We start from the raw sequence: 26,046 nt of genomic DNA on the forward strand, positions 1-26,046 counted from the left end.
GATTCACATTTCAGCCGATACTCCTCAACCCTCAAACCCATCCAGGCACAGCCAAGTGAGCCTTATTCAATAAAAAAAATAAAACAAAAAGAACCCAGATCAAAAAAACGATATAATTCTGGCTGCCCAGATTTAAAAAAAAGAACCCAGATCAGACCATGTGTCTGATCAAGTTGAAATTTAAAGCTTGTTTTCCCCATCTCTACCAGATCATAATTTTGAAGTTTCACTTTGACTGATTAAGATGTTCCAGAAAAAACATTATTTCATATTTTTCTTCAATCCGATATGGCTGCCAAACCATGTGACCGATCAAATATTATTTTACAAACTTGTACACACATGGCTTGGGGAACATTTGTGTGAAGTTTCCCCTCGATCTGTCCAGCCGTTCTGGAGAAGGAAGATTTTTTTATACGTTTTCTGGTCAATCCAATATGGTTGCCGAATCACGTGACCGATGATATCATCAAATGTTTTTCTGTGAACCATTTTGTCCCGAGATGACCCACTAAATTTTTCATACTGATCAGATGTAGCATTCTGCATATGCAATTATGACGTCATAACAAAGGCACCGATGTCATCATTAAATAAAAATCACACTTATTCCCCATGAGGAGTACTTGCCATGGGCCAAGTTTCAATTTTTTCCTTGGTGCGGTTTTAGAGATACAGAGATCCAAAGTTTTTTTTTTTCCGCTTTTCCAACATGGCTGCCACACCACGTGACATATGACATCATAATTAATCGGAATCCGACAAGCGGTTGCAGAGAAAAACACAAATGTTCTGTGTGGACAAACAAACAAACAGACAGCCAGATAAACAAACGGGCACGCAATGCCCTCTCCTCTGACGAACATAATCATTCCAAACAGGAAACACTGTTTTCATGGAGGCCACAACGGACACAAACGACAAGCATGAATAACTCATGTAACATGTAAAATAAGGTTCTATAGAAGACGCTGAATCAATGCCAGTAAGCTTCCAAAAAAAATTTCTGCAGATTTTAAAACCTTTTTTAAAATTTCAATTTAATTATATACTTGAACACTGTAGAACACAAATTGTCTTGTTACCACTTCTTAAAACCTCTAGTTTAGCAAACACTTGGACGAATTATAACACCATTTTGCGCCATCTCGACCAATCAAAATTACCGATCACCTCAGGGCTGAAATCCATTTATACTGGAACCATCGCTATGTAACATTGACACAGGTGTAACAGCTGATGACACTGTGACTGTTCATAAAGCAAAGGAAGTGAGAAACAATGTTCTGGACTACACTTACAAGAAAAATAATCAGGCAATCTCGATGAGCCTCAAGATTTGTGCCAAAGATGATACTGAATCTATATCCATGTGTATTCCCAGTTGCTCTTTCTGAATTTGCTAACAGTTGCAGTGTGTCTGTGTCTGTGTCTGTGTCTGTGTCTGTGTCTGTGTCTGTGTCTGTGTCTGTGTCTGTGTCTGTGTCTGTGTCTGTGTCTGTGTCTGTGTCTGTCGTGATAAGGATTTATTTTGATCTTGACTTGTGTTTTGCCTTTTTATGAGTGTGAACTGCATTGTGTTCGTAGTTTATTAACATATATATATATATATATATATATATACTAAAACTCTCATCTTGTATGTATGTATGTATGTATGTTCCCGAAATACAGCCAATACGGTACACGATAGCGCAAATATTTTCGGCCCAACTTATTCACCATTCCCCTGCGGTGTGCAGTGTCAAGTTTCATTCAAATAAGGCAATGAAAAAATTATTAAAAAATCAATTCCCAATTCAGTCAAGGCCTCTTCAGGAGAAGTTGATCATTGCAAACAACCTCAGCAGTATAGTTTGCTGGAGCTATCTTTTTTTTTTCCTTGAAATGATTTATTTAAAAATCTCAAACATTTAGTACAGACAAAGAACGATTTATTTTTTAAGCATAAAATAAACATCGCCATTTTTATCTAATACTTCCGTGTTCATTAATAAATAAAATTGTGTTTGGAAGATCACTCACAATTATTTTGTCGACTTTCTTTTCTCCGTTTTTTTTCTTTACATTGACGCACAATATCAAGTTTCGTTCAAATCGGGCAACGAAAAAAATTATTAAAAATCAATTCCCAATTCAGTCAATTCCTCTTCGGGAGAATTTGATCAATGCAAACAACCTCAGCAGTATAGTTCGCTGGAGCTATCTTTTTTTTTTGTTTTGAAATGATTTATTTATCAACCGCTGTCAAAACAGGAACCCAACGGGTTCAGGGGTCATCTTGTGTAAATATATATATATATATATATATATATATATATATATATATATATATATATATATATATATATATACACACATATATATATATATATATATATTTTTTATATATATATATATATATATATATATATATATATATATATATATACACACATACATATATATATATATATATATATATATATATATATATATATATATATATATATATATATATATGTGTGTATATATATATATATATATATATATATATATATATATATATATAAAAATATATATATATATATATATATATATATATATATGTATATATATATATATATATATATATATATATATATATATATATATATATATATATATATATATATATATATATATATATATATATATATATATATATATATATATATATATATATATATATATATATATATATATATATATATATATATATATATATATATATATATATATATATATATATATATATATATATATATATATATATATATATATATATATATATATGTATATATATATATATATATATATATATATATATATATATATATATATATATATATATATATATATATATATATATATATATATGTATATATATATATATGTATATATATATATATATGTGTGTATATATGTGTATATATATATATATATGTATATATGTGTATATATATATATATATATGTATATGTATATATATATATATATATATATATATATATATATATATATATTTATATATATATATATATATATATACATATATATATACATATATATATATATATATACATATACATATATATATATATATATATATATATATATATATATATATATATATATATATATATATATATATATACACACATATATATATATATATCTTCCTTTTCTTTTTGTATTCTGAAAACACTTTGCTGCTTGTCCTAGAGTAAAGTACAAAGGCTGAAAGATCTGTCCTAACTCAATTCAATCTGGCATGGCAAATAATGTGAACCACCCTATTGTGGAATAGTCCCTGTGTCCGTTCTCTCGTTGTCTCTTCAGTATTTCAAATGTGCTGCCCATCACAACGTCATGCGCACACCCATGCGTATCAACATCCTCTGATACACATGCTGGTACTTTCCCATTCTGTTCCTCTCCAGGGCTATTGGTGCTTGATTTTGTGCTCGTCTACCTTTCCTCCTCATGTCTATCTAGTCCCATACCTTTTGGTAGTTTGTGAATCCACAGCCCTTTGTTGTTTCGCTTTTCCATGAGCCGAGACTCCTGTATCAAAAAATTAATCCCTTTGTTTTAGTTGTTGAAAACTGCATGCACGATACTTTATTTACACAGAAAGTTCTTCTCTCAAACAGATTCCTTTTCCAAATGCCTTCTACACCACCGCTCAATTAAGCTGAATGTCGCTGGGTCACTGGTGGCTTTCAAGGGGTGAGACTGAGTTATCATTCATAAATCTTCAATTCATTCCATAAGTGAATAATGCAGATTGTAAAAACACAAATATTTTAGCATCATGATTAAATGTTAATGTTATTTGGAAAGGAGCCCAAAGTGCCATGCTAGTTAAAAGTGCAATGGGAAGGATGACATCATTCCATTGGGACCATATTCTGTGCAGAGCATTGGGGGCTGCCTCGGCAGTCTCCTTGGTTATTGGAACACAATCCTGGACAGGTCACCACTCCAACACAGGAGACAAGCAAGCTGGCACTCATTTTACCAACCTCAGAAGGATGACGGGCAGAGTCAAGCCCACCGGGTATTAATTCAACAGACGAGTGGGATTTGAACTCAGGATCCTATGATCCCAATTCCACTACCATAACCATTAAGCCAACACCAGGCATGAAAGGGTGACACCCCTCACCCATATCAAAGGGTTGCTCAAGATTGTTTCTGAGCAGCTCTCTCTAGAGCATCTCTGTTAATGTTTCCATGACACCCTGGGATTAAAAATATATCACTTCTCATTCACCTTGTGTTCTTTTCATATGTTTAATCAAACAACAAGGCTTTGCAACACGATTACTGTGCTTTTCATAAATTATAGGAGTGTTTGTACAATTGTCGTTAGCGATTGCATATTTTGCTGTGATTACAGGCCGATGTCTGCCTGCTTGTTGCATCATAAATGACATGTGACTGTGCCGCTGATGCAGTACCCCTGCACATCAGGACAGGTTTTGTAATTACCTCTGCCACCGAATGTGGATGGAAGTTGTGTTTTTACCCCCGTCTGTGTCTCTGTTTGTCTGTGAGCATGATATCTCAAAAGGTTGTGGATAGATCATGACAAAGCTTGGTGGATGAGTTGGGTAAGTGACAACAACAAGCCAATTAGAGTTTGGTTCAGGTCTGAATCCAGATCCAGCCTCTCAGTGGGATACAAGGCGTAAACTATTCAGCCTGGTGGAAATAGGCGCTCTACTAAGTGCCGTTCTAGTTCGTTTAGTGCATTGGTGATAACTCGCCAGCTATTGGCGAAAGACACCGTTCGATCTTTAACGTCCAGCCACTAATGCAGGCAGATGGGACAACCGGCTTGACATCCATCCATATGATTTTCATTGACATGATGTCACGTTGTCCAATGAAGAGACAGCGCGCTCTCATTGATGCAACTCTCTTCTCCTGAGCACCAACCTGGCAGTTGGTAACTGTATCTGGAATCGAACACAGACGAGATTACTCCAAGGCAGGTGCGCTACCTCTCTACCAACCTGTCAGACTTGATTCGATTGAAAAACAAAACGAATGGTTGTTTGGTTCTGTTTTTTTTTTTTGTTTTTTTTTTGATGTAAGGATGATATTTTCATGTGAAAACCTTTATTGATGTGGCGCTGGTGTTTTGTTTTCAAAGCAATTCGATACACAAATCGTGGAAGGCATTTATGAATGGCACGTTCATTTGTGTTGAATTGAGAGGTTCATTAAAATAAAATTACTTTAATGTTTCATGTTTTCAACCGTTTGTTTTTTGTTTTTTTTGCAGCCAATTTTACTCTATTTGTAAAGGACCGTTCATTTTTTTTGGTAAAAAAGATCCCTTTTTTTTGGTGTATTAAAGCAAAACGTGATTTGATTTTGACGCTGATGCGGCAGATCGTAGAATGACGCAGAGATGCTATGTTGCGAAGATGCTTTATGCAGGTGTGCAAACCCAGAACTTGTTGAATCGGCAATTATGATCCATCTGCCGGTATTTTTGACCAAGATAATATCAACACCCCCACCCTCTCCTACCCTCATCATCACCCAAAGCAGTTCTCCTGATGCCATGGTTCAGAAATCTGACATTATACTCCGGCGGTACATTGATGTTGATGGAGGCTGAGGATGTGGCTCATAAAGCTCCGTTTGTGGAAACTTTGTGGTTTTTGTTTTGGGGGCCATAACGCAGGGCCTTTTGTAGCTTGTGTTGAAAATAGACCACCATTCTTCTACAATGACATTTGATGCTTTGCCTTTTGGTTTATGGATTCCAAGCTTTTTAGAACTTTGTATGAGAGGAACGTTTTCCAAGATGAAGTTGTCCATTTGCCTTGATGCCTTGTATCCATTCTTAAGATTGTGTGTGTGTGTTTGTTTGTAATTTAATTATTTATTTTATTTTATTATCTCCTGACTGGTTGTGCAGAGTCATAAGCTGTGTGATCCCACTTTTGTCAGCAGCATGTCTGCCTGAATTCTTTGATCGCCGTTGCCTGGCGTATTATTGTGGGTTTTATGATGTAGCTTTTACGAAGATACCGAAACTTTGAAAGGCAAATAGTCCGTGTAAAAGCACAAGAAACCGATCCCTTTCTACCCACGCCAGCTGGCACTACGTCTGCACAGTGCAGACTTGAACTAAAGCTCGTTGTTTGCTCAACTTTTTTTCTCTTATTTTTGACTTTTTTTCAGCCATTTGTCAGCTGGTGACGTCAGCATTCCATGGCCTAAGTGGGCATTTTGGGACCCTGAAAGTGCTTTGTGACTATATTCTGCACCAGCTTATAAATAAGAAACTAATCCTGGGGACCGTAGCCAAGAACTAAGTGTTATGCAATCTCAGTTGCACCCAACCCCAGTTCCACTGTCCCCGCAGATCCTGATACCCCCACCCCATTTTTTAGGATGTCTGTACTCCGTGCCTCGAGCAAATGAATGATGAGAATTGCTGGTTCCTCTAATCCCGAACAACGTTCTATGGAGACCTTTTGCCCCTTTCATTCCCCCGTGACAACTCCATCCTCGTTCCATCGCAATCTCAATGGTTATTCCTCAGAGAAATCAGGATCCATCTCATTACGTTAGTGGTATTGTATCATATCGCCATTGGTGTTTGTGCTGGTGGCAGTCAAAAGTTTTCAGGTTATTGTTAGTGACATTGATGGGGAGCAGTGGTGTGTAAACATCGCTGTGTTGAATAAAAGTTTGGTAGTCGTGGTTGGTTGGGGTGTTTTGGGGGTGTTTTGGTTTCATTGGCAGTGCTTGCGGTGATGTTCTTGTTGTGGTTGTGGTGGTGGTTTTTGAAATTTTTTTGGAGTGTTGAGATGGTTTTTTTTCCCCCCCCCCTTCTCACAGTGATGGGAGTGTTTTTTGTTGTTGTGATACTACATTGGTGTTTGTTGTGGTGTTGTTGTTTATTGTATTGGTATTTCATTTTTCTGATCGAGGTGAGCTTTACATTGCGATCACAGTGGTCTAGTCATTTTTTTATGGTGGTATTTGTTTTGATGATGGTGCTGGTGATGGTGGTTTCAGTTGCGGTGTTGCTCATGCCAGTGACACCTCGGCCTTGTTTCTCAGGCAGGTTGTGCTCATTACATTTTCTTTTGGTGTGTGATTAAACTGCTCATGCATAATGAAATTACAGCTCTGCAGATGGGCTCATCTGATTGAACCTCTCTTCATGCTGTTTTTATTTTTTTTACGGCCATGGCTCGGTGCAAGATAAATGGGCTGCACTCTGGTGTTTCTTCCTCCATGGCCATTTTGAGTGGTTTGTCGACTGGCTTGGCTGTGAACCCCGGTGATTTCGATTTGTGTCCTGACAAAACATTCCCATTTCATTGCACATGATGACTTTTCTTGTGGCGTGCAGTACAATTTGCAGAACGTGCCAAATTGTGATAGGCTAACGGTTTTGACCACACAGGCATGAGTAACATGTGCTACATTCCAAACGTTGTTGAACTTCTATTCAGGTCAGGTATGGGAGCATGTGACAGAACAGCGTGTCGCTGCGTCCACTTTCTGCCGGTACTCCAGGGGCCTCCGTCTGGCCATCGCCCAGGCAGATGCCAGGCCCATCCCCATCTCCTTGAGATGATGGTCAACCTGCTGCAACCATGAGGCACGTGGTCGGCCCATTGGCCTCCTCCACTCACGAGACTCCATCGCTGAGAGAATCTGGTGAGCAAGATCAACATCAGGAAAACGAGCCACATGTCCATACAACCGCAGCTGATGCTCACGGACTTTGCAGGTAACAAATCTCATTTGAGTCTCTCTCAGCAACCGCTCGTTGGACACAAAGTCTGACCAGCGATAGCCAAGGATTCTCCGAAGAGACCTGGTACCAAAGGAATTATGTCTCCGTCTCAGATCCTTGGTCAGAGTCCAAGTCTCACATCCATAGACCAAGACTGGAAGCACCAAGGACCTGAAGACTCGGACTTTCGTCCTCTCACACAGGTACCGGCAGTGCCACACCCCATTATCCAGTGAATCCATGACTCCCCAGGCCCGACCCAGACATCTATTGACCTCTGACTCGCAGCCAGCAGAGACATGAATATCACTGCCAAGGTAAGTAAATCTCTTTGTGACCTCAACATCCTCACCACAAACAGGCACAGACAGGACAGCAGCATCCAAGATGTCATTGAAAGCCTGGATCTTAGTTTTGCCCCAGGAAACCCGCAATCCCACCGGTTTCGACTCCTCATTCAGCACCTCGAGGGCCCCCGAAAGGATATATAAAGTCTCTGCAAAGATGACTGCATAATCTGCGACATCAAGGTCAGAGATCTTGACATTCCCAAACGATGCACCGTAGCTTGATCTCTCCGACATCCTCCCTAAAATCCAGTTCATACAAGTGCTGAAAAGTGTGTGGGCAAGTACACATCCCTGACGAACTCCAGTAACAACTGGAAATAAGTCAGTGATGGTACCACCACACTTCACAGCACTCTCAGTACCAGAGTATAGTTCAGACATCATATCGATCAGTTTTGGTGGCACCCCAGGAAGACCAAGAATCCTCCAGAGGACATCCGGATTCACTGAATCGAACGCTTTACAGAGATCAACATAGGCTGCAAGCAGCCCCTGCCGAAACTCTCGTCTGCGTTCAGTGAGGACACGAAGAGCAATAATACGGTCAATCGTTGACCTCTTTCATGTTAAGCCTGACTGCTCTGGATGCTGGTGCTCAAGCAGATGGTGGCGAACCCTATCAATAATTATCCGAGCAAAGACCTTGCCCGGCACTGAGAGCAGCGTCACCCCTCGGTGGTTGATGCAGTCTTGGCGATCACCCTTCCCTTTCCAGAGAGGGACAACAAGGCCCCTCTTCCAGTCAGTTGGGATGATGCCTGTGTTCCAGGCAGAGCACAAAACTGCATGCAACGACGCGAGTGCAGCATTTCCATCAGTCTTGAGAAGTTCAGCATGGATGCCACAGATCCCTGGAGCTTTACCCCATTTCCACCAGTTCACCGCAGCCCGTGTTTCCACAAGCGAAGGTGGACCACAGTTGATTGGAGGGTCAGCAACAGTGAGTGTAACACCCCTGACGTCCAACTCGACAGCTGGGGCATCAGCCTGGTACAACCACTCAAGGTAACCAGCCCAGCGGGCCTTCACTTCAGACTCCTCTGACAAGAGCCTACCACTCTCTGCTCGAACTGCAGAACACCAAGGGATGGGTTTGGATGAACGCAATGCGCAAATTTCCCTGTAAGCGGGACGAGAATCACTTGACCACAGGTGATGCTCCACCCCCTCACAGATTCCTCGCACATAGGCCTCCTTGTCCACCCTCAGTGCACGTACAGTTTTACGCCTCAGCTCCCTGATCAGCTCAGCTCTGCCATTCAGCCTGGCCCTGCGACTCTGGTCAATGTTATCCAGTGTCCCTGGAGAGACAAAATTCTTTTTTGCCTGACAGTGAGTTCCAAGACATCCACCGGCAACATCAAGGACGGTGGTCTTAAAGGCGCTCCACAACTCTTCAGGATCTCCAAAAACACCCAGACCCCCCAAATCTCCACTCAGCGTGTTTGCAAACTCCTCAGCTGCTCTCTCATCCTTGAGCTTGCCAACATCCAGCCTCGGCTGGGACGCTACCATTCTCCTGAATGTAAGGTGTAACTTAAGAGTTGCTACAACAAGCTGCTGGTCAATATTGAGGAACTGAGCACTCCGGTGGACCCTGCAGTTCTGGATCATCCTCCAGTGACCATCAACGAGCACAAGGTCAATCTCCTTTGCCACACCGCCAGCGTTGGAATACCAAGTCCAGCGATGAGCTTGTGGGCGCTGAAACCATGAACCGGCCACCCTAAGTCCATGACTTCTTACAAAGTCAAGGAACTTAGTGCTATTCAGGTTCACAGTTCCTGACCCATGGGGACCAACACATATCTCATAACCATCCATTTCAGTTCCAGTCGATGCATTGAAATCCCCCAAGACTAGAAGTGTATCTCGTCTGGGGCACTGATCAACCACAGACTCGAGCCTGGCGTAGAATGCATCCTTCACGGTGAGATCACTCGCCTCAGTCGGAGCATAAACAGAGACCAGGGAAATTTCACCAAAGGAGTGATGAATCTTTTGTCTCATAATACGCTCGTTGACCGGTGTTACCTCAATTATCATTGGGGTCAGCTTATTGGACACAGCTACAGCAACTCCTTGAGTATGGTAACCATCAGAGCGACCAGACCAATAGTAGGTGTAACCACCCACCATTATCTCGCCGCAATCCGGTCTCCGAACCTCAGAGAGTTCTGCAATACCGATGTCCAAACGCTTGAGCTCAGATGATAACAGAGACAGGTGATCATCCTCTCTTAGGGATAGGACATTCCAGGCACCCACCCGAAGGGACCGCCTCAGGTTAACCCAAGGAGACCGCCGTCTGGTGGACGACACCTCAGCACCACTCCGACACACTCTCCTGCAATCTGACCCAGGGATGTTACCCCGTGTTTTCCTTCCTATCGTCAAAGATTGGATCCTGAAAGTCAAAGATCCTGAAGGCTTTGCCCCAATCCCGTCATTCGGTGAGCTGCCCTGCAAAGCGAAGCTGCACAGGAGGTACTCCCACAGAGTGGGTTTTAGCCCACTCTCCTCCACCTCTCTCAGCTCTCCGGATTGTCAGTATTGAGGAGCGGGTTTTTTCGGTACTCCCACGGAGTGGGTTAAAATGGTAGTTGAGGAACTTGGGTGGAGTCTGAAAGAGCATTTCTTGATATATATCCAGTCTATGTGGACCAAGGTGCTCTTGAGCTCTGCCATCATGGTAATTGGGTTAATGGTCACCTCCCTGACCAAGGTCATTGTTACCCAATGGCTCAGTTTGGTTGGACGCCCAGCTCTAGGAAGAGTTTGGGTCGTTCCATATTTTTTCCATTTTCTAAATGATGGCGATAATGTGCTCTTCAGGACCTTCACACTCAAGGATGTTGTATTACACCCTTCCCCAGTTCTTTGCCTCCTCACAATTCTATCTCTGAGTTCTACGGACTGTTCTTTGGACTTCATGGTAGAGTTAATGGTCTGCCATGCACTGTCAACTGTGGGATCTGAACTCGTAGGTGTGTTTCTTTCTAAATTATGTCCAATCAATTGAATTTGCCACAGGTGGACTCCAATCGAATTGTGGAGACATCTCAAGGATGATCAAAGGAAATTGGATGCACCTGAGCTCAATTAGGAGTGTCATCGTAAAGGGGTTGCATACTTTTGTAAATTCGATATTTCTGTTTAATTTTTAATTACTTTGTAAAAAATTCCATGAAGTTAAAATTCTTATCTGCAGGAAGCAAAAACATACCCACTGCTTATAATTCAAAACACCTCACCTCACTGCAAACCGCGGGCACAGGAATACTGTGCTGTGAATGGAAGAGACGTGTAATATCCTCCCCCACCTGGAGGTGGCGCTACACGAAGCACATTTATTACCTGGACAATTTGTATCCGCCTCTCTCCCCGCAAGACAACCGGCAAAGATAAAAACACCCCCATGCACTAATTTTTGGTGTTGCTGATCCTTTGGAGCAAGTCTGGATGTAATCAGCCCAGAAGTGTCGGAGGCGTAGCGCGTCGCCCGACAAACACACACAGAATCCCACAAACACCGGTCCATGTGAAGATGATGTGTCTTGGATTCCGCACTCATTACTTTATCACAGAAGGTGAACAAGGTTATGTTTTCACCCCTTTCTGTCTGTTTATTAGTTGCAAAATCTAAATTTTTTCAAGTCTGTTGGTTCGTCGATTTTGTTTTATTGTCTGTCTGTCTGTCTGTCATCTGTCTGTCTGTCTGTCACGTACAGGTCACAATTTTAAACCGATATTCATGAAACTTCACCACATGATATAGTTTGTCAAAAGCAAGAAGCTGATTGTGTTTGAGGTCAAAAGGTCAAAAGTTGTCAATAACTTTGGTGAGTTTTCTAAAATCCTCAATTTTCATCTGATTGACTTGAAATTTGAAGAGGATTTATGTTGCGGGTCACTGAATTCAACCACCTATTATTGTTGAGGTCAACATCGATCAAAAGGTCAACATCGTGCCAAGGTCAACAACAAAGGTGGTATTTATAAAATCCTCAATTTTCATCTGATTGACTTGAAATTTGAAGATTATTTGCACATCACGTGACTGAATTCGACCACCATTTATTTTGGAGGTCCACATAGGCCAAAAGGACATCAGCTGACTTTCTAAAATTGTCAATTTTCATCCGATTCACTTGAGATTTGAAGACGAGTTGCATATTTGGTCATTGAATTCGACCACCAATTATTTTCGAGGTCCACATCGGCCAAAAGGACAATAAAGGCCGACTTTCTAAAATTGTCAATTTTCATCTGATTCACTTGAAATTTGAAGAGGATTTGCATATTTGGTCATTGGATTCAACCACCAATTATTTTTGAGGTCAAATTTGTTTTATGGATTTTGCACGTGTTTTGCTCCGCACGACGTCTTCTTCTTGTTTGTTTGTTTGTCTGGTTTGTCTGTTTGTTTGTTTGTGTGCAGGATATCTGAAAAAGTTGTGGACGGATTCGGATGAAACTTGCTGGACAGCTGGGTGTGTAGCAAGGACGAATTGTTTCGATTTTGGTGAAGATCTGAATCTTGATCTGGATACGAGAATTATTTAATTCTTTAAGTGATTAATTATTCACCATTGAGAGATAGGGCCAAATGCGATATGTGGCATGATATTTCAAAAATTTATTTGGCCCGATGTGTTCTCGTGGATCAGGCATTGTGTGGCCGAGGTATGCGCTCTACAGGGTGCCCTTCCAGTTGATTATTTTAATATGTGATGTGTGATACTCCTTATTGTGGTGGCAGTTTATACACAACCTATGAGTGCTTTGGAGAATGTGAGAATCTGAATTTTGCAGATACTGTCAGAACCTTAACACAGGTTGATACAGTTTACAGTGTTTAAATATTGCAATTACCTGGGAGCACTTGGGGGCATGTTCTGTTGTACAAGCTTGGGGAGTTTATCGAACATGCAGCTTATGATCCTCACAGCAAGCAATGAAGGCACATTCTTTGATGAGATTTGAGATTAAAATGGTAGTTGAGTGCAAAAATATGCAGCCAGGAGATATTTGATGAGGGAGGCAAATTGAGGAAGGAAAGGATGGAATTGTTTCGCAAAAGGACGTGGACAGCAATCGATCAGCTTACATGGGCCTTTGATGTCTGCTGATTAACTTGTGCTGCTGGTATATCAAGACATGCTGTGATTTTGTATTCTGTTTCATATGAACAGGCAAAGCAGGATTGGAACTACAACGATCATTCCACCCTGGTGTCAGACATTGCACACCGCCTTACAGGAGTTTTTAATTATTATTACATTGAAGCTGTTGAGATTCTCATCAGGACTCTTGAAAGATATGCAGGAGATTTATTTTTTGAGGATGTGATGTAATGTGCAGGAGTCTGCAGTTTTGGTTCGTGGTCCAAAGGATGAGTCACATGATGAGATATGCCCCCGGTCGCTCACCAATGGCATTAGGAAGTAGCGATTTTGTGGAACGTAGACAAGTGTGACATGGAACAAGTGCGCTGCTCAAATAATGAGAACCGGTGTCTGTTTTGCCATCTTGCATGACGAGTCTCTGCCAACAATTTCCTGCTTCCGCATGCCCACTGATCACTAATCCCCTGCACTCCCACTCTCTCCTCCCTCATTTACCTTTGTTTATTATCGTTCCAATATGTATCTCACTTTTATCATTTGCCGTTACCCTTTGATGTATATTTCTTTGTCTTGTCTTCGTTTCTTTTTTTCGTTCTTCTTTTCTCTGTTGTGTATTTTTTCAGGTGTATATTTTATCTGTGTTTATCGACTGTATAGCTCACCTGCACCTTCTCTATCTGCATCAGTCTCCATGTCCATCTTCCTTTCTGCAGAGACGCTTCTGTGTCTCTTCCCTTCACACTCACCCCCTTCTCCCTCAATTTATCTGTGTGCTCCTCCCTTCTGTGTTGATGTTACCGTGTCCCCCTGTCTTTGTGTTTCCCTCTGCACCCACCTCCTCCCCTCCTCCTTCTCCTGTGTTGACATGTCCGCATCTTCCATCCTCTTGCATTGATGTTTCCACACCCTCCCGCTTTCCTTGCCGATGTCTCTGGAACATCCTTCCCTCTGGTTGTCTATCTCAGGATCATCTCTCCCTCCTCCCGTGTCGCTGTCTCCGTACCATCCCTCCGGTGTCAATGTCTCTGCATCTTCCTCGCCTGTGTACCAACCCTCCTCTTCTGCTTCAGTCTCCATATTTTGTTCACTCGATGTCTCACTTTCCTGTCTCCATCTCCCCATTTTTCTGTCGATCTGTCCAAGCGACCCACTTCTGTATTAATGTGCCCTTCTCATAGTTTGGGAGGTGCTCAACAGAGCACAAACCTCTAGCGAAACGCATGCATACAGACTCACTCAAACTGGTGTGACAACAATTCTCGCAAGGCACACACATACTTGTATAATGTGACCATCTCCTTTCTTCTTTTTCTTTCTGCTTTTCCTATTTGTTACGTGGGGTCGCCACAACGGTGGTTAATCACCCTTCTCCATCTCCTCTTATCAATCGACTATTATTCCTCCAAATCTCTCACCACCACATCCTTCCATTCAGTCTTGGGCCTTCCTCTTCCCCCTTCTTCTTCCAGGCAGTCCCATCTCCATCACTCGCCTCACCGCTTCATCTTTCTCTCTGTCATCAGATGAACTAGCTAATTTAACCCCTTCTCGGCTACCTTCTTCAATATTTCCGCAATCTTCACTGAACCCCTGATGTACTGGTTCCGAATCTTGTCTTTTCTTGTCACTCCACACATCCATCTCGGTATCCGCATGTCGTTCGTGTCCGGTTTCTTTTCCTCTTTCTTTGATGTTGTTCAAGTTTCCGCACGATATAACAAAGCCGGTCTCACAACTGCCTTGTAAGTTCTTCCTTTCAGTTTCAGTGGTGCTTTTATATCGCACAAGATTCCACCGCACTTCCTCCAATTATTCCAACCAGAACTAATCCGTTGCTTCCTTTTCCATTCCCATATTTCAATCTTCTGCCATCATTGCCCCAGATACTTGAAGCTAAAATACTCACTCTCTCCAGATCTTCACCCATAATCATTACACTCTCATCCCAATCCTCTCCCCGCGGCTCACACAGACAATCCATACGTTGAGTCTTCGGTCTACTGATCTTCATACCTCTATCTTCAGGCATAATTACTCTATTTCTCATTCCTTTCATTTCTAAGCAATATTTGTAACATTTTCATCTGCAACTGAGGAGCTGAATTTTTAACCCAAAGTCACAAAGATTGTTCTGTGTCATCAGATTCTGAAATGGTTTTTGGATTATAAATGGCCTATTAAAGTTGCTGTTCGCCAAACTTTGACCTGCTGCTGTGACCTTGACCTTTGACTTACACAGACCTAAATGGAATGCTTTCATGGCTTAAGCCAAAGCCATTTACCAAAAGGCTTTCTAAAATGGGTCCACTCAATTTGGAGAGATATTTCTCACGCAGACAGATGGATGTGTGGCCACATGGACGGGTACGAGGTCACACAGATGGGTATGCGGCAGCTTGGACAGGGAAGGGTCGGCATGACGTGTTCACATGAACAGGGTCACACTGGCACATGAATGTGTACTTGGCTTCAGGGGTACAGGGAATCAGCCGCGGGGGTATGCGGCCGGAGATGGGCCAACAGGGCGACATGGGGAAGGAGCTGAGTGAGTAGAGGGACCAGTATGGGAGGGGGGAAGGGAGGTTTGGCCGATCAGTGACTGGCAGACCAGGCCGTGTGGACAGCGGCACTGGGTTGCATGGATGCGGTGACTTGGAAGTGGATGTGTGCATGGTCAGTCACGCATCCAGATGGACACATGTCTGGAGGGGTGTGCACTCAGATGGATATACACACACACATGATTGTGATTTTCATCACATTGATATTAGATAAGGTGAAATGAAAGAGATCTTTGTAAGATTATGCATCACCACTCACCCACCCCCTCCTACACCTCCCCTTCCACCACCCCCCGAACCCCACCAACTCCAGGATACTTCTGTTTGCAGTCTCTCAGATGTACTGATCTAAATATTCTTTAAATTCTCCACATTTATAATCTGCACAACGTTGTTTCTTCTGCTCATCTTCACCCTATTCCTGTTTCATCCCTGCAATTTTCAATTGCACTACTGCCGTTCCACTATTTCGCCACCCAAATCTGAAAACAAGACATGGTACCTTCTGATTATGTACATCTCATCGGAATGCCTAAATATTTGGTCTGTATTAAGTCATTAGGATAATTGTACTGACTCATGGGCATTTACTTCTACAACTGGAGCATGTCAAATCTCTGGAGTCAAGGCAGGGCAAGTTTGTTATTGTTAGTTGCTCGGGCATGCAACTTAAGGTAGCTTGGGACAGGAGTAAAATATTTGGTCTCCTGAAAGTGTCTGTGTTTTGAATTTGCCTCTTCGACCGACCTTACAAGTCACAGTGGATGATTCTTCCAAATTGGACATCTTTCGAGTACGTGTTGCTTTACGACCCATTGCTGTTCACGCATGTCCATTGATTTGTTGCTGCTCTTGGTGTATGCAGCTCCCCCCGTCCCCCACTCGACAAATTAGTTCCCATCACAGGTCCTCTTTCTTCATTTTATAGGTATTTATATATTTCTTTAAAAATGAAATTTTTCTTTACAATTTTATATGATCATTAAAAGTTTGCACAAGGACCATTGCAAAAGTTCTGCCTCTCCGCTGATAAATTTTACGCAAAGAAACATACAGGTTCACCGTCTTCTGAAGTCTTGATGTCAGGTAATTATCAGGTGTCTCATGCTAATAGTTTTTGGTTCAGGAATTCAATTTGGGCTGACAAGATGGCCGAGAGGTATGCATGCTCACCTCTGAGATATCGAGCCGGGATTTTAATCCCGACCCAGCTATAAACTGCCATCCTGGTCTTTCACAGACGGGGTGCTTCATCAATGTATGCCGTCCATCGGAAGGATGTTAAACTGGTCTCCTGTCTGCCAACATTTGTTGTTTGACGTTCAAGATCCCATGGTGTTCTTTGCGAAGAGTCGGCGAGCTATCGCCGGCACCTTGACTAAGTTCCAAATTCCTGCCATAACCAGCATCAGTGGCACAACCATTCCTTCAGCCAGTGATGTCTTGTGCTGCATATGTACGAAGAAGATCTAAAATGAATCTCCTCGAGGAGCTCACGTTGTGCCCACAACAGTTTCAGTGCCGTTATCAAGTCGTACTCTCGCCTTCAGCACTAAAACATTCAAACTCTTGTTGAATTCATGATGTTTTGGAAGGAAAATGCACGTGAAATACAGCAAGAAATTTTAATAACACGAAGAATCCATCAAGCTTGAGTGAAGAAATTTTGCATCCGCTGAAGACGTGAACGCAGCCACGTCCACTGTGTTTTCAGCACACATCAGAACAAACAAGTGTGACAAGCCGGTAGACGGCGATGGGTCGCCGAGCATGGAAACTATAAGATATAGAGCAAAATGGATGTCATATAGCGGATAGGGAATCACCTTAAGATTATGCATCTCAAATCTCATCCAGTTCCATCTACTGATAACTACTCGGTATCCATTTCAATGAAAAGTACCGAAAATGCGGTTTGAAATCGGAAATCCCCAAAGTTCGAGGGGGTGCTGTGGGAGAACAAAGATCTAAATGGAAAATCTGGCTCGATCGTTTGTGCACAATGTATTCCACACGATTAGTGCGAATTTTCATGACCATCCGACCATAACCCTAGGAGGAGTAGGATTTGGCGCGATGGCACCTCCAGTTCTCGCATATTATCGATTTTTGCACTAATTGACCTTTGACCCCTGACCTAAGCGAAATCGGTCAATATGTCCTGAGGCAAAGTTGTAGTACTCATTGAGTACCATGAATCTGCAAAGTTTCATTCGTATCGATGCACTCACCTGGTCGCTAGGGGGCCTTCAATTTTCGCCTAATTTTCGCCTCGGGGGCCTAATTGCAGGGGGTGCTGTGGGTAAAGTATTCCATATATCACAAAAACCGGAATATATTTGATAGAGCATCACCTGTAGATCATTCGTGCCAAATTTCATAACCCTACGTGGGATAATGGATTTCGGAATTGATTTCGCGTGAACGGTACCGATTTTGGAGGTTTTTCGGTTGTTTCTAGGGAACCAAAGCGTCCCTAGCAACCATCACAATTTCTAAAGCACTAGATCGTAAGATGTACCTTCCACCCGAGTTTGATCAAAATCTGCCCACGTTAACTACCAATTATGCTGATGACAAATGAACAAGCATCCAAACAAACATGCAAACAAACAGACAGAATTACTGACAAGAAGGGTCACCTATTTCTGCGACCCAAAAACATAACTTCCCTCCACCTTCGGTGGTGGAGGTAATGGCAAAAACCTGGGTTTGTTTGCTCAGAGGGTGGTTCAAATTTGACCAGGAGTTTTGTTTATTCATGGCAGAGTAACATGTTCACCTTAATAATTTTTTAGGGACTGCGTCTTTATCTCCTTGGTTGCAAGTACTCATCGTTGCTCGTTTCCCACTTGAATGCACGTGTTGAGAACAAAGATGGTGAATCGACAAATAATTATAAAATTTGTTGGTCAAGTTACATTTCATCAACAAATGAATGTATCCGCTGGAAAGGTTCCAAAGAAGAATCGGAGAACTCGACTCGTAGACCCGTTAGCTTGGCTTCGGTTGTGGGGATGGTGTTGGAGACGTCAAGTAAAGAATGGAAAGGGAACCCTTGAGTAATTTGAAACTATTTAAATGGAGTTAGTATGTATGTCGTACAAGGGAGGTCATGTTAAACACATTTATTGAAGTTCTATGAAACAGTTTCTGGATGGGTCATGTGTCTAGTTTCTCCAGATACACGACATCCACTGCACCGAGGGATGTGCGGTGTATGTAGTGTTTCTGAACTTTCAGAAGACATTTGATAAGGTACGACATGTAAGAGGCTGTTGTCTAAAGTTAGAGCTTGTGGAGTGGCTCGCCAGGTAACTAAGTGGAATGGAAACTGGCTTAGTGATAGGAAGGAAAGAGTGGCTGTGAGTGGGAGGATGTCTTGTCGGGAAGATGCGAGTAGTGGGGTACCTCATGGTCACTATGACACCATTATTATTCATCATCTCCGTTAACGATTTGGATTGTGGGGCTAAGAGTAAGCTTTCCAAATTTCCAGTTGATACAAAGGTTGAGGATAAGGGAGATAGTAGAGAGGTTGGTGATCAGATTCAGGAACATCTCAACACTTTCAGAGGTTGGGCACAAGGTTGAGAGATGTAGTTTCACGAAAAGAAATATAAGATGCTGTGGATGGGTTAAAAAAAAATACAATGGAAATGGTGATTATATAATGTATGGGGCAGACTTGGAGCGTGTCACACAGGAGAAGGATTTGGGAGTAGTGATAGATACGGGGAGAAAGCAGACGCCGCAGTGCCAAGAAACTCCAGGTATAGCTCACGGGGGTTTCGGTTTTTATCTGTCGGGGGATTAATTATATATTTAAAAGAGGTAGTGTTGACTCTGTGACATGAAAGTGAACATCGGAAACCGTGCTCAGGACCAGGGGCCGCAGCCTGAGAGTAAAGAAGAGGAGAGTTAGAACAGTATTAAAGCAAGGGTCCTTCATTGAGAGAGTAGTGAATGCATGGAAATGTCTCCTCGGAAAGGTAGTGGCTGCAAAAGGAGTAGACAGATTTAAATTGGAATTAGAGAAGTACCTGGATGCGTTGAAGATAAGAGAGGTGCAGGGATATTGGCAGGACTTTGCAGGTAGCCGGTGGATGGATGGGTGATGGTTTCTGGTGTTGGTGTAGTGTTGGCATGATGGGCCAAATGGCCTCCTCCTGCACCCAAAGTTCCTTGTCATTCCTCGTTTGCAAGCCTGTTTAAGTTTACGCCCCGACAGCAGCACAGCGTTTGATGATTACCTGTCAAACAGCATCCATAGATGAAAGCCACCTTGAGAGAAGATGATGTTGAAGAACAACACAGATAAAGAATTCCCACATTGGCTGCTGACTGCAGGATTATACACTGAAGGCAAATAAGCGAAAGCTTTCAATCTCGGACAAGCGCGTACAAAGCCAGAGGATACATTGAAAACGCATGCAGGTGCAATTTTTAAATGTGCATACCAGCTCACACAAGCTTCGTGTTTGGGTATAAATCAAGATCCAGGTGAATCGTTGAACGCCCTGGCAATTGGACCGGTCCTGGAGGTTTACCCGTCTCAATGCAATCTTCGTAACGTGATCACTGAGGTTCTTAGATTTTAGCAAACCGGCTTTTGAGTAACTATGCTGAAAGCATGTTTGTAATTTGTTAATTTTTTTTGGACATTACATTGAAATCCTTTTGGGACATTAATTTTTTTTTATTATTCGTCGTCCTTTTGATTCTTCCAATTGTTCACATTTTCATGATGCATTGCGTTACTTTGGCACGAAATGGAACTCGAGGAGTAGCGGCTGAAACTCAAATCCGATCCAGGTTCCTCCTGATGACCCCAATCCAGTATTTGGTCTTCCGTTCGTTTTGGGTCTGCAGATTTGTTTCTCGTATCTGAGCACTGAGCTCGTGATGCTGAGATCACAGGTTCAAATCCAATATGCTGTGTCAATTTGCCCTGCTCATGTCCATCCCAATATCCTTGTAAATTCAGTTGCAAGTTCACTGTTATCTCTTAATGTCCTTGTCCTGCGCATGACCTGTGTTCAAGCTCCTCCGCATTGCCTTTAACTTTAAACGACCCTTTAAGAAATTAATTGTGTGTTGCATTGCTGAAAACCTCGAGTTGGATTTGTCTCATTCAGCATCCTGTTTACACTGACTATTTCCCCCATCGAGCCCTTGTGTGCTAATGGGAGAATCAGTATTCGTGTTGCTGATGATGGTCTCACCGCAATCGGAATACCTCTCCCTCAAATTGCTGCCCTCCAGAGAGCAGCCGGAAAAGATTGTCCCGCTGAGCCTGTCCTTCCTAATTGGGTTGCTCACCAAATTTAGATTCAGGAGAGTCTGAGCACTTTTTAATGGACTGGGCAAAAGATTGGGAGATGGAGTTCATTATAAGGAAATGTAAGGTGCTGGGTTTGAGTAAGAATAATTGAATGAGAGATTATATTTATTTATTCGTATGCAGCCTGTGGCTGCTTGGCTGTTGATGCAATGCCCCCGTTACCAGCACGCTGGTACTCATTTTTCTGACCTCGGAAGGATGACAGGCTGAATCAACCCTACCTGATGTTAATTCAATGGTATTACAAGGGCTTGAACTCAAGACCCCAGGATCTAAAGCCAATTACCAGACCGAGGGATTATATAATGCAATGGGAAGTCGTGGAATGTTTGACTCGGGAGAAGGATCTCGGGATGTGGTAATCGATACAGGGGGTAAGCAGCCAGCACAGTGTCAGGTAGCGAAAGGTAAGGTTTGAGGTTGCACTCACATAGGAGGAATTTATATATCAAAAGTGGTGGTGGCTAACTGTTTACGAATTTAGTGAGGCCTCATCTGGAATATTGTGTACAGTTTTGTTCACCACAACTGAAGAAGGACATAGTTGCCGTCTCGAGATGGTACAGCGTAGAGCAACTAGAACGGCACTCGGAGCGCATGTCTCCACCAGGCTGAATGACATGTTTTTTGTCCCATCGATAGGCCGGATCTGCATCCGGACCTGAACCAAAATCGAATTGGCTTCTTTTTGTCACCGACTAAACTCATCCATGAAGATTCATCTGAATCCGTCGACAACTTTTTGAGATATATTATTTTTGGCACCATCTCTCAATGCTGAAGAATCACTTTAAAAATAAATAAATAAATTCGAGCACCCTACTCCGGATCCAGATCTTCACCAAAATCAAATCAACTCGTCCACGTCACAAGCCCAACCTGTCCACCAAGTTTCGTCCGAACGTGTCCCTAACTTTTTGAGATATCTTGCTCACAGACAGACAAACAGTCAGACAGTCAGACAGACAGACAGAAAGGGGTGAAAACATAACCTCCGTCCACCTTTGGTGGTGGGCGTAACTAGATTGATCCCAGGCCAAGTTAGACGAGGCTATGAGGAGCTCGCGGCTGAAAGAAAGAGGACTCTACATGAGAAAGGAGGTGATTACGAGGGGATCTGATGGAGATGTTTTTTAAGACAATGAAAGGTATGGATAAAATAAATATAGCAGATTTTTTATCAGCAGAATGGACACTGACAAGATAAGCAGTGACAGCTTAAGACTAAAGAAGAGAGTTAGGATTGTCGTGAAGCAGGGGTCTTTCAGCGAGTGGTAAATACATGAAATGGTCACCTTGAATAGAAACCAAATTCACAAACTGGTCAAACACTTGGAACATGTCTTTCAATCCCGAGAAATCCCTCACACTCACTCTCTCTCTCTCACTCTCCGAAAGGACCGTCCTACTTTCATTGAGACCCTTCAACCCTACATGAACCCTTCAATATACCTTATCCTTCACCTTTATCCTTTATCAATGAGAGACCTTTATGAGACCTTTGTCAACCATTCATTATACTTTATCAACAACCCTCTCAGGGGTTCAGTCACTCAAACTCTTGGGTCTCACTCTCAGCCATGATCTCTCTTGGACAAGTCACATTTCAAAATTGGCCTCCAAAGTCAGATGCCAGCTGGGCCATATCAAGTCCTTCCTTGGCACACCTGAGCTCCTGTCGATGCACTTGGGTTTCATCCACATCTCAATGGCATACTGCTCTCCCCTCTGGGCTGGCTCCCCTGCCTCACATCTTGCTCGGCTTTGTGCTGTGGAAACAAAGGCCTTCGATGTCTTTGGAATCTCGAGTGATGAAGCTGCATACTTCGCCATCGCCGACAAGTCGATGGTCTCTCTGTCATCTTCCACCTCTTGCACCCATTGCCCTCTCCATGCTGTATCCACCCCCCCCCCCCCAGGTATCTGCAGTGTGCACGCGGTCCACAAGTGAACCCTTTGTAGTGAAACTGCCTAAATCCAGAACAACTGCACACCTCCACTCATTTATTCCTCTTTTTTTTTCCGACCTGTAGAATCACCTTCCGTACTCTTCAATCTCGTTCTTCCCTCCAGGTCTTCAAGACAGCCGTTTACCACCAACTCAAGTCATCCCCCATCCAAAGTCATGATCTTTTCTACACCCTTTAAAACAACTCCCACCCTCCCCTAATTTTTCTTATGTGTCCATATTGTCCACCCTCAGCGTTCTCCATAACCCCTTGTTGTTACCTGCATCCCTTGTTTGTCCGTCTCCAACGACTTTCTCCCTCCACCCTGCCGATGGTGTTTTCCCCTTTCTCCTGTTGTTTCCTTTGTTGTGTTTTGATTTTTTTTTTTATTCCGTCATAGCTCTTCCACAAGCCCAGAACATGTGATCAGTGTTTTGTCTTTTTTAAGGATAGTACAATTAAATAGAGTGAGTGGATTTTTTTTTTTTAAATTGAGTTGGAATGGTATCTGGAGGTAGTGGGGATGGGGCATTACGAAGATGAACTGGCTTCCTGGACCTAATGGCCACCTCCCGCGTTGAAGTTCCTTGTAAATCCTTGTATTGTTGCTCGACCTTTCTGTAGTGTGCTCAGCATCTGTAGTCTGGCTTGCAGTGCCCTGTAAGCTACCTACCGTGGAACACCTTGACTTCTGTCAACCTGAAAACCTCCGAAAACCATCATGTAGCTGCGATTCCTTCAGCTTTGTGGCGGTCACAGATTTGGAGTTCTTGGTTCCCCTGGCTTACAAACAGCAATCGAGCTACTTGACATGGCTCGCTACAAATACTTGGAACTTCGTGATGTTGCATGACCTTCCAATCCTTGATAGGATTGGATTCCAATTTGTATTCACATATATATATATATATATATACACATGTGTATCGAATGATGTTTGTACTCTCATTAATTTGTCACGGTGTTACGACGTTCCATAGATTTCTGAATTGGAGGCCCGAGCGAGTCGAGAGGAATGAGCCTGGTTCTTGCAAGCCGGTTGGCACAAGGATCCACCAGCTGGTGCACATAATGGATCTCTCTTATCTGTGATGTGTCCACCCCCAGGTTACCCTCCCAATCCTGAGCTGGCCACTGGAGACGTGCTGACCCTACTTCAAGAAAAAATTGCCTACTTGTCCGGTAAGCCTTTTTTCAGAAGTTTTAAACGGAGAATAATTCGGAATGAGCATTTTTTTTTTTTTTGACATCATAATGTGTTCTCCTCCCATATAGTTTAATTTTGTGCCGGGGATGTGAGCAGAGCTCTTGAAAGAAAAAGGAAATTACATTATTTTTATCTCAACAAGCACTTTCAATTATTTTATCTTTTGTGCACCTGAGGTTTAAATTTGATTTTTGGAATGAAACATTCATTTCATCATTGCTCGCCATTGTTAATACCGATTCAGGATTGCTACGCATGTTTCACCATCACCTCTGTCCTCAGTCACACGTCCATGTGTTTGTCGCTTGTTTTAATGTATAGATTCGTATGTACCGAGCTGTCCAACTGTTGTCTTGCTTCACCTCATTCATCCTTTTCATTTTTTTTTCCCCCCTGTGGTTTGTGCAGGTGGCCGAGACCGCCGTGGAGGTCCCATCCTGACATTACCGGCACAGAGCAGCTGTGAGAACATCAACCCAGAGGAGATGAAGAAACTTCTCATGTTCCTTTCCCATGTTCCCAAGTATGGAATAAATAACTGGCCGTTCCCGGTAGTTTGATCAAGCACTTCTCAATGTGGCCTATATGAACCTCTGATCTGAATAATTTCATCTTGAGCTGTTTTTATTGCCCCTCCCCCCCTTTCCCCAGCCCCAACCCTATGCTTACCATGAATCGTTATTGGCTAGCACAATCACAAAACCTGCATCTTGTCCATATTTACTGCGCAGATAAATTAAGATATCCCAGCCGGTCACGTTTCAGTAAATGTGTGCCAGATGTGAACACTTATTCAATGATGCTCCAACCAATGTCTGCTGGGAGTGGTCACGTCTCATGAACCGGTCTTGGTAAATTGATTACCGTACACTTGCTTGAAACATCACGTGCATGACTAGTGCAATGTCATGGATTAATTGATCAATTCGTTGTTTTACTTATTTATTTAGTTACTAAAAGCCTGGTGTTGGCTTAACGGTTAATAGGCTGGCTTAAGATCTTTGGGTTCTTGAGTTTGAGCCCCCTGTTGGCTGTTGAATTAACACACCGGGTGGGGTCGACTCTGCCTATCATTCTTCTGAGGTCACAGCTGCACCCTCCAGAAAATGATTCAACCAGCAGACACAGGCTGCACATGATAGCTGAGCTATGAATTAATTAATTAATTAATTATTGGTTGTTTCTTGTTGATTGTGAAATACTTCATTGTGAACGTACTTTCATGTTCCAGCTTTTTCATGTTATCTTCCTCTTTGGGACCAGAATTTATAACTTGTCATGTTATGAGCCGTTCAGTCCGGTTCCCTCGAAACGTGGCGTGAACCTCGGCTTAGGAAAGCTTATCACGTTTCATGTCTCTTGCTTGGAACTTGGACCGCAAGGTGCCTGCGCAAATCGCTGCGAAGGACCGAAGGTCATCTCCTTGTCATTGTTTCCATTTTTGTTGAGTGTAAAAGGAATGTTCAATGCCATATTTGGCTGTGCCTTCTTTTCTTTTTTTTTCTTTTCTTTTTCCCTTTATTAATAGATATGCGTGCCAGGCAGGCGATGTTCTGCATGTGGCAAGTTTCAGTAAATGTGTGTGTACATTCAGTCCTGATCATGGTCATTATGTCATGAATTTGTCTTTTGTCACTATTGTTTAAAGTGAGAGAGGATATGAAGGAAGGAGGTGGAGTGAGAGAGAGAGTGAGGGGATGGTGGGGGT

General features: G+C 42.4%; 1 protein-coding gene across 1 annotated transcript in view; it reads left to right on the plus strand.

Annotated features, from left to right (window-relative positions):
* LOC147027501 (triple functional domain protein-like) overlaps positions 1-26,046 on the plus strand; it is a gene marked incomplete at its 3' end in the record, with an annotated part of 489,834 nt that overhangs the window by 88,242 nt on the left and 375,546 nt on the right. The window contains exons 2-3 of the mRNA XM_085876518.1: positions 24,239-24,313; positions 24,747-24,861. Of these exons, the coding sequence (XP_085732644.1) occupies positions 24,239-24,313; positions 24,747-24,861 (190 nt within the window). The remainder of the gene's footprint in view (positions 1-24,238; positions 24,314-24,746; positions 24,862-26,046) is intronic.

The sequence above is a fragment of the Eptatretus burgeri genome, chromosome 4 (genome assembly GCF_056783735.1).
Source record: "Eptatretus burgeri isolate ZD-2024b chromosome 4, Ebu_testis_v1, whole genome shotgun sequence".
NCBI classification, from domain to species: Eukaryota; Metazoa; Chordata; class Myxini; order Myxiniformes; family Myxinidae; genus Eptatretus; species Eptatretus burgeri.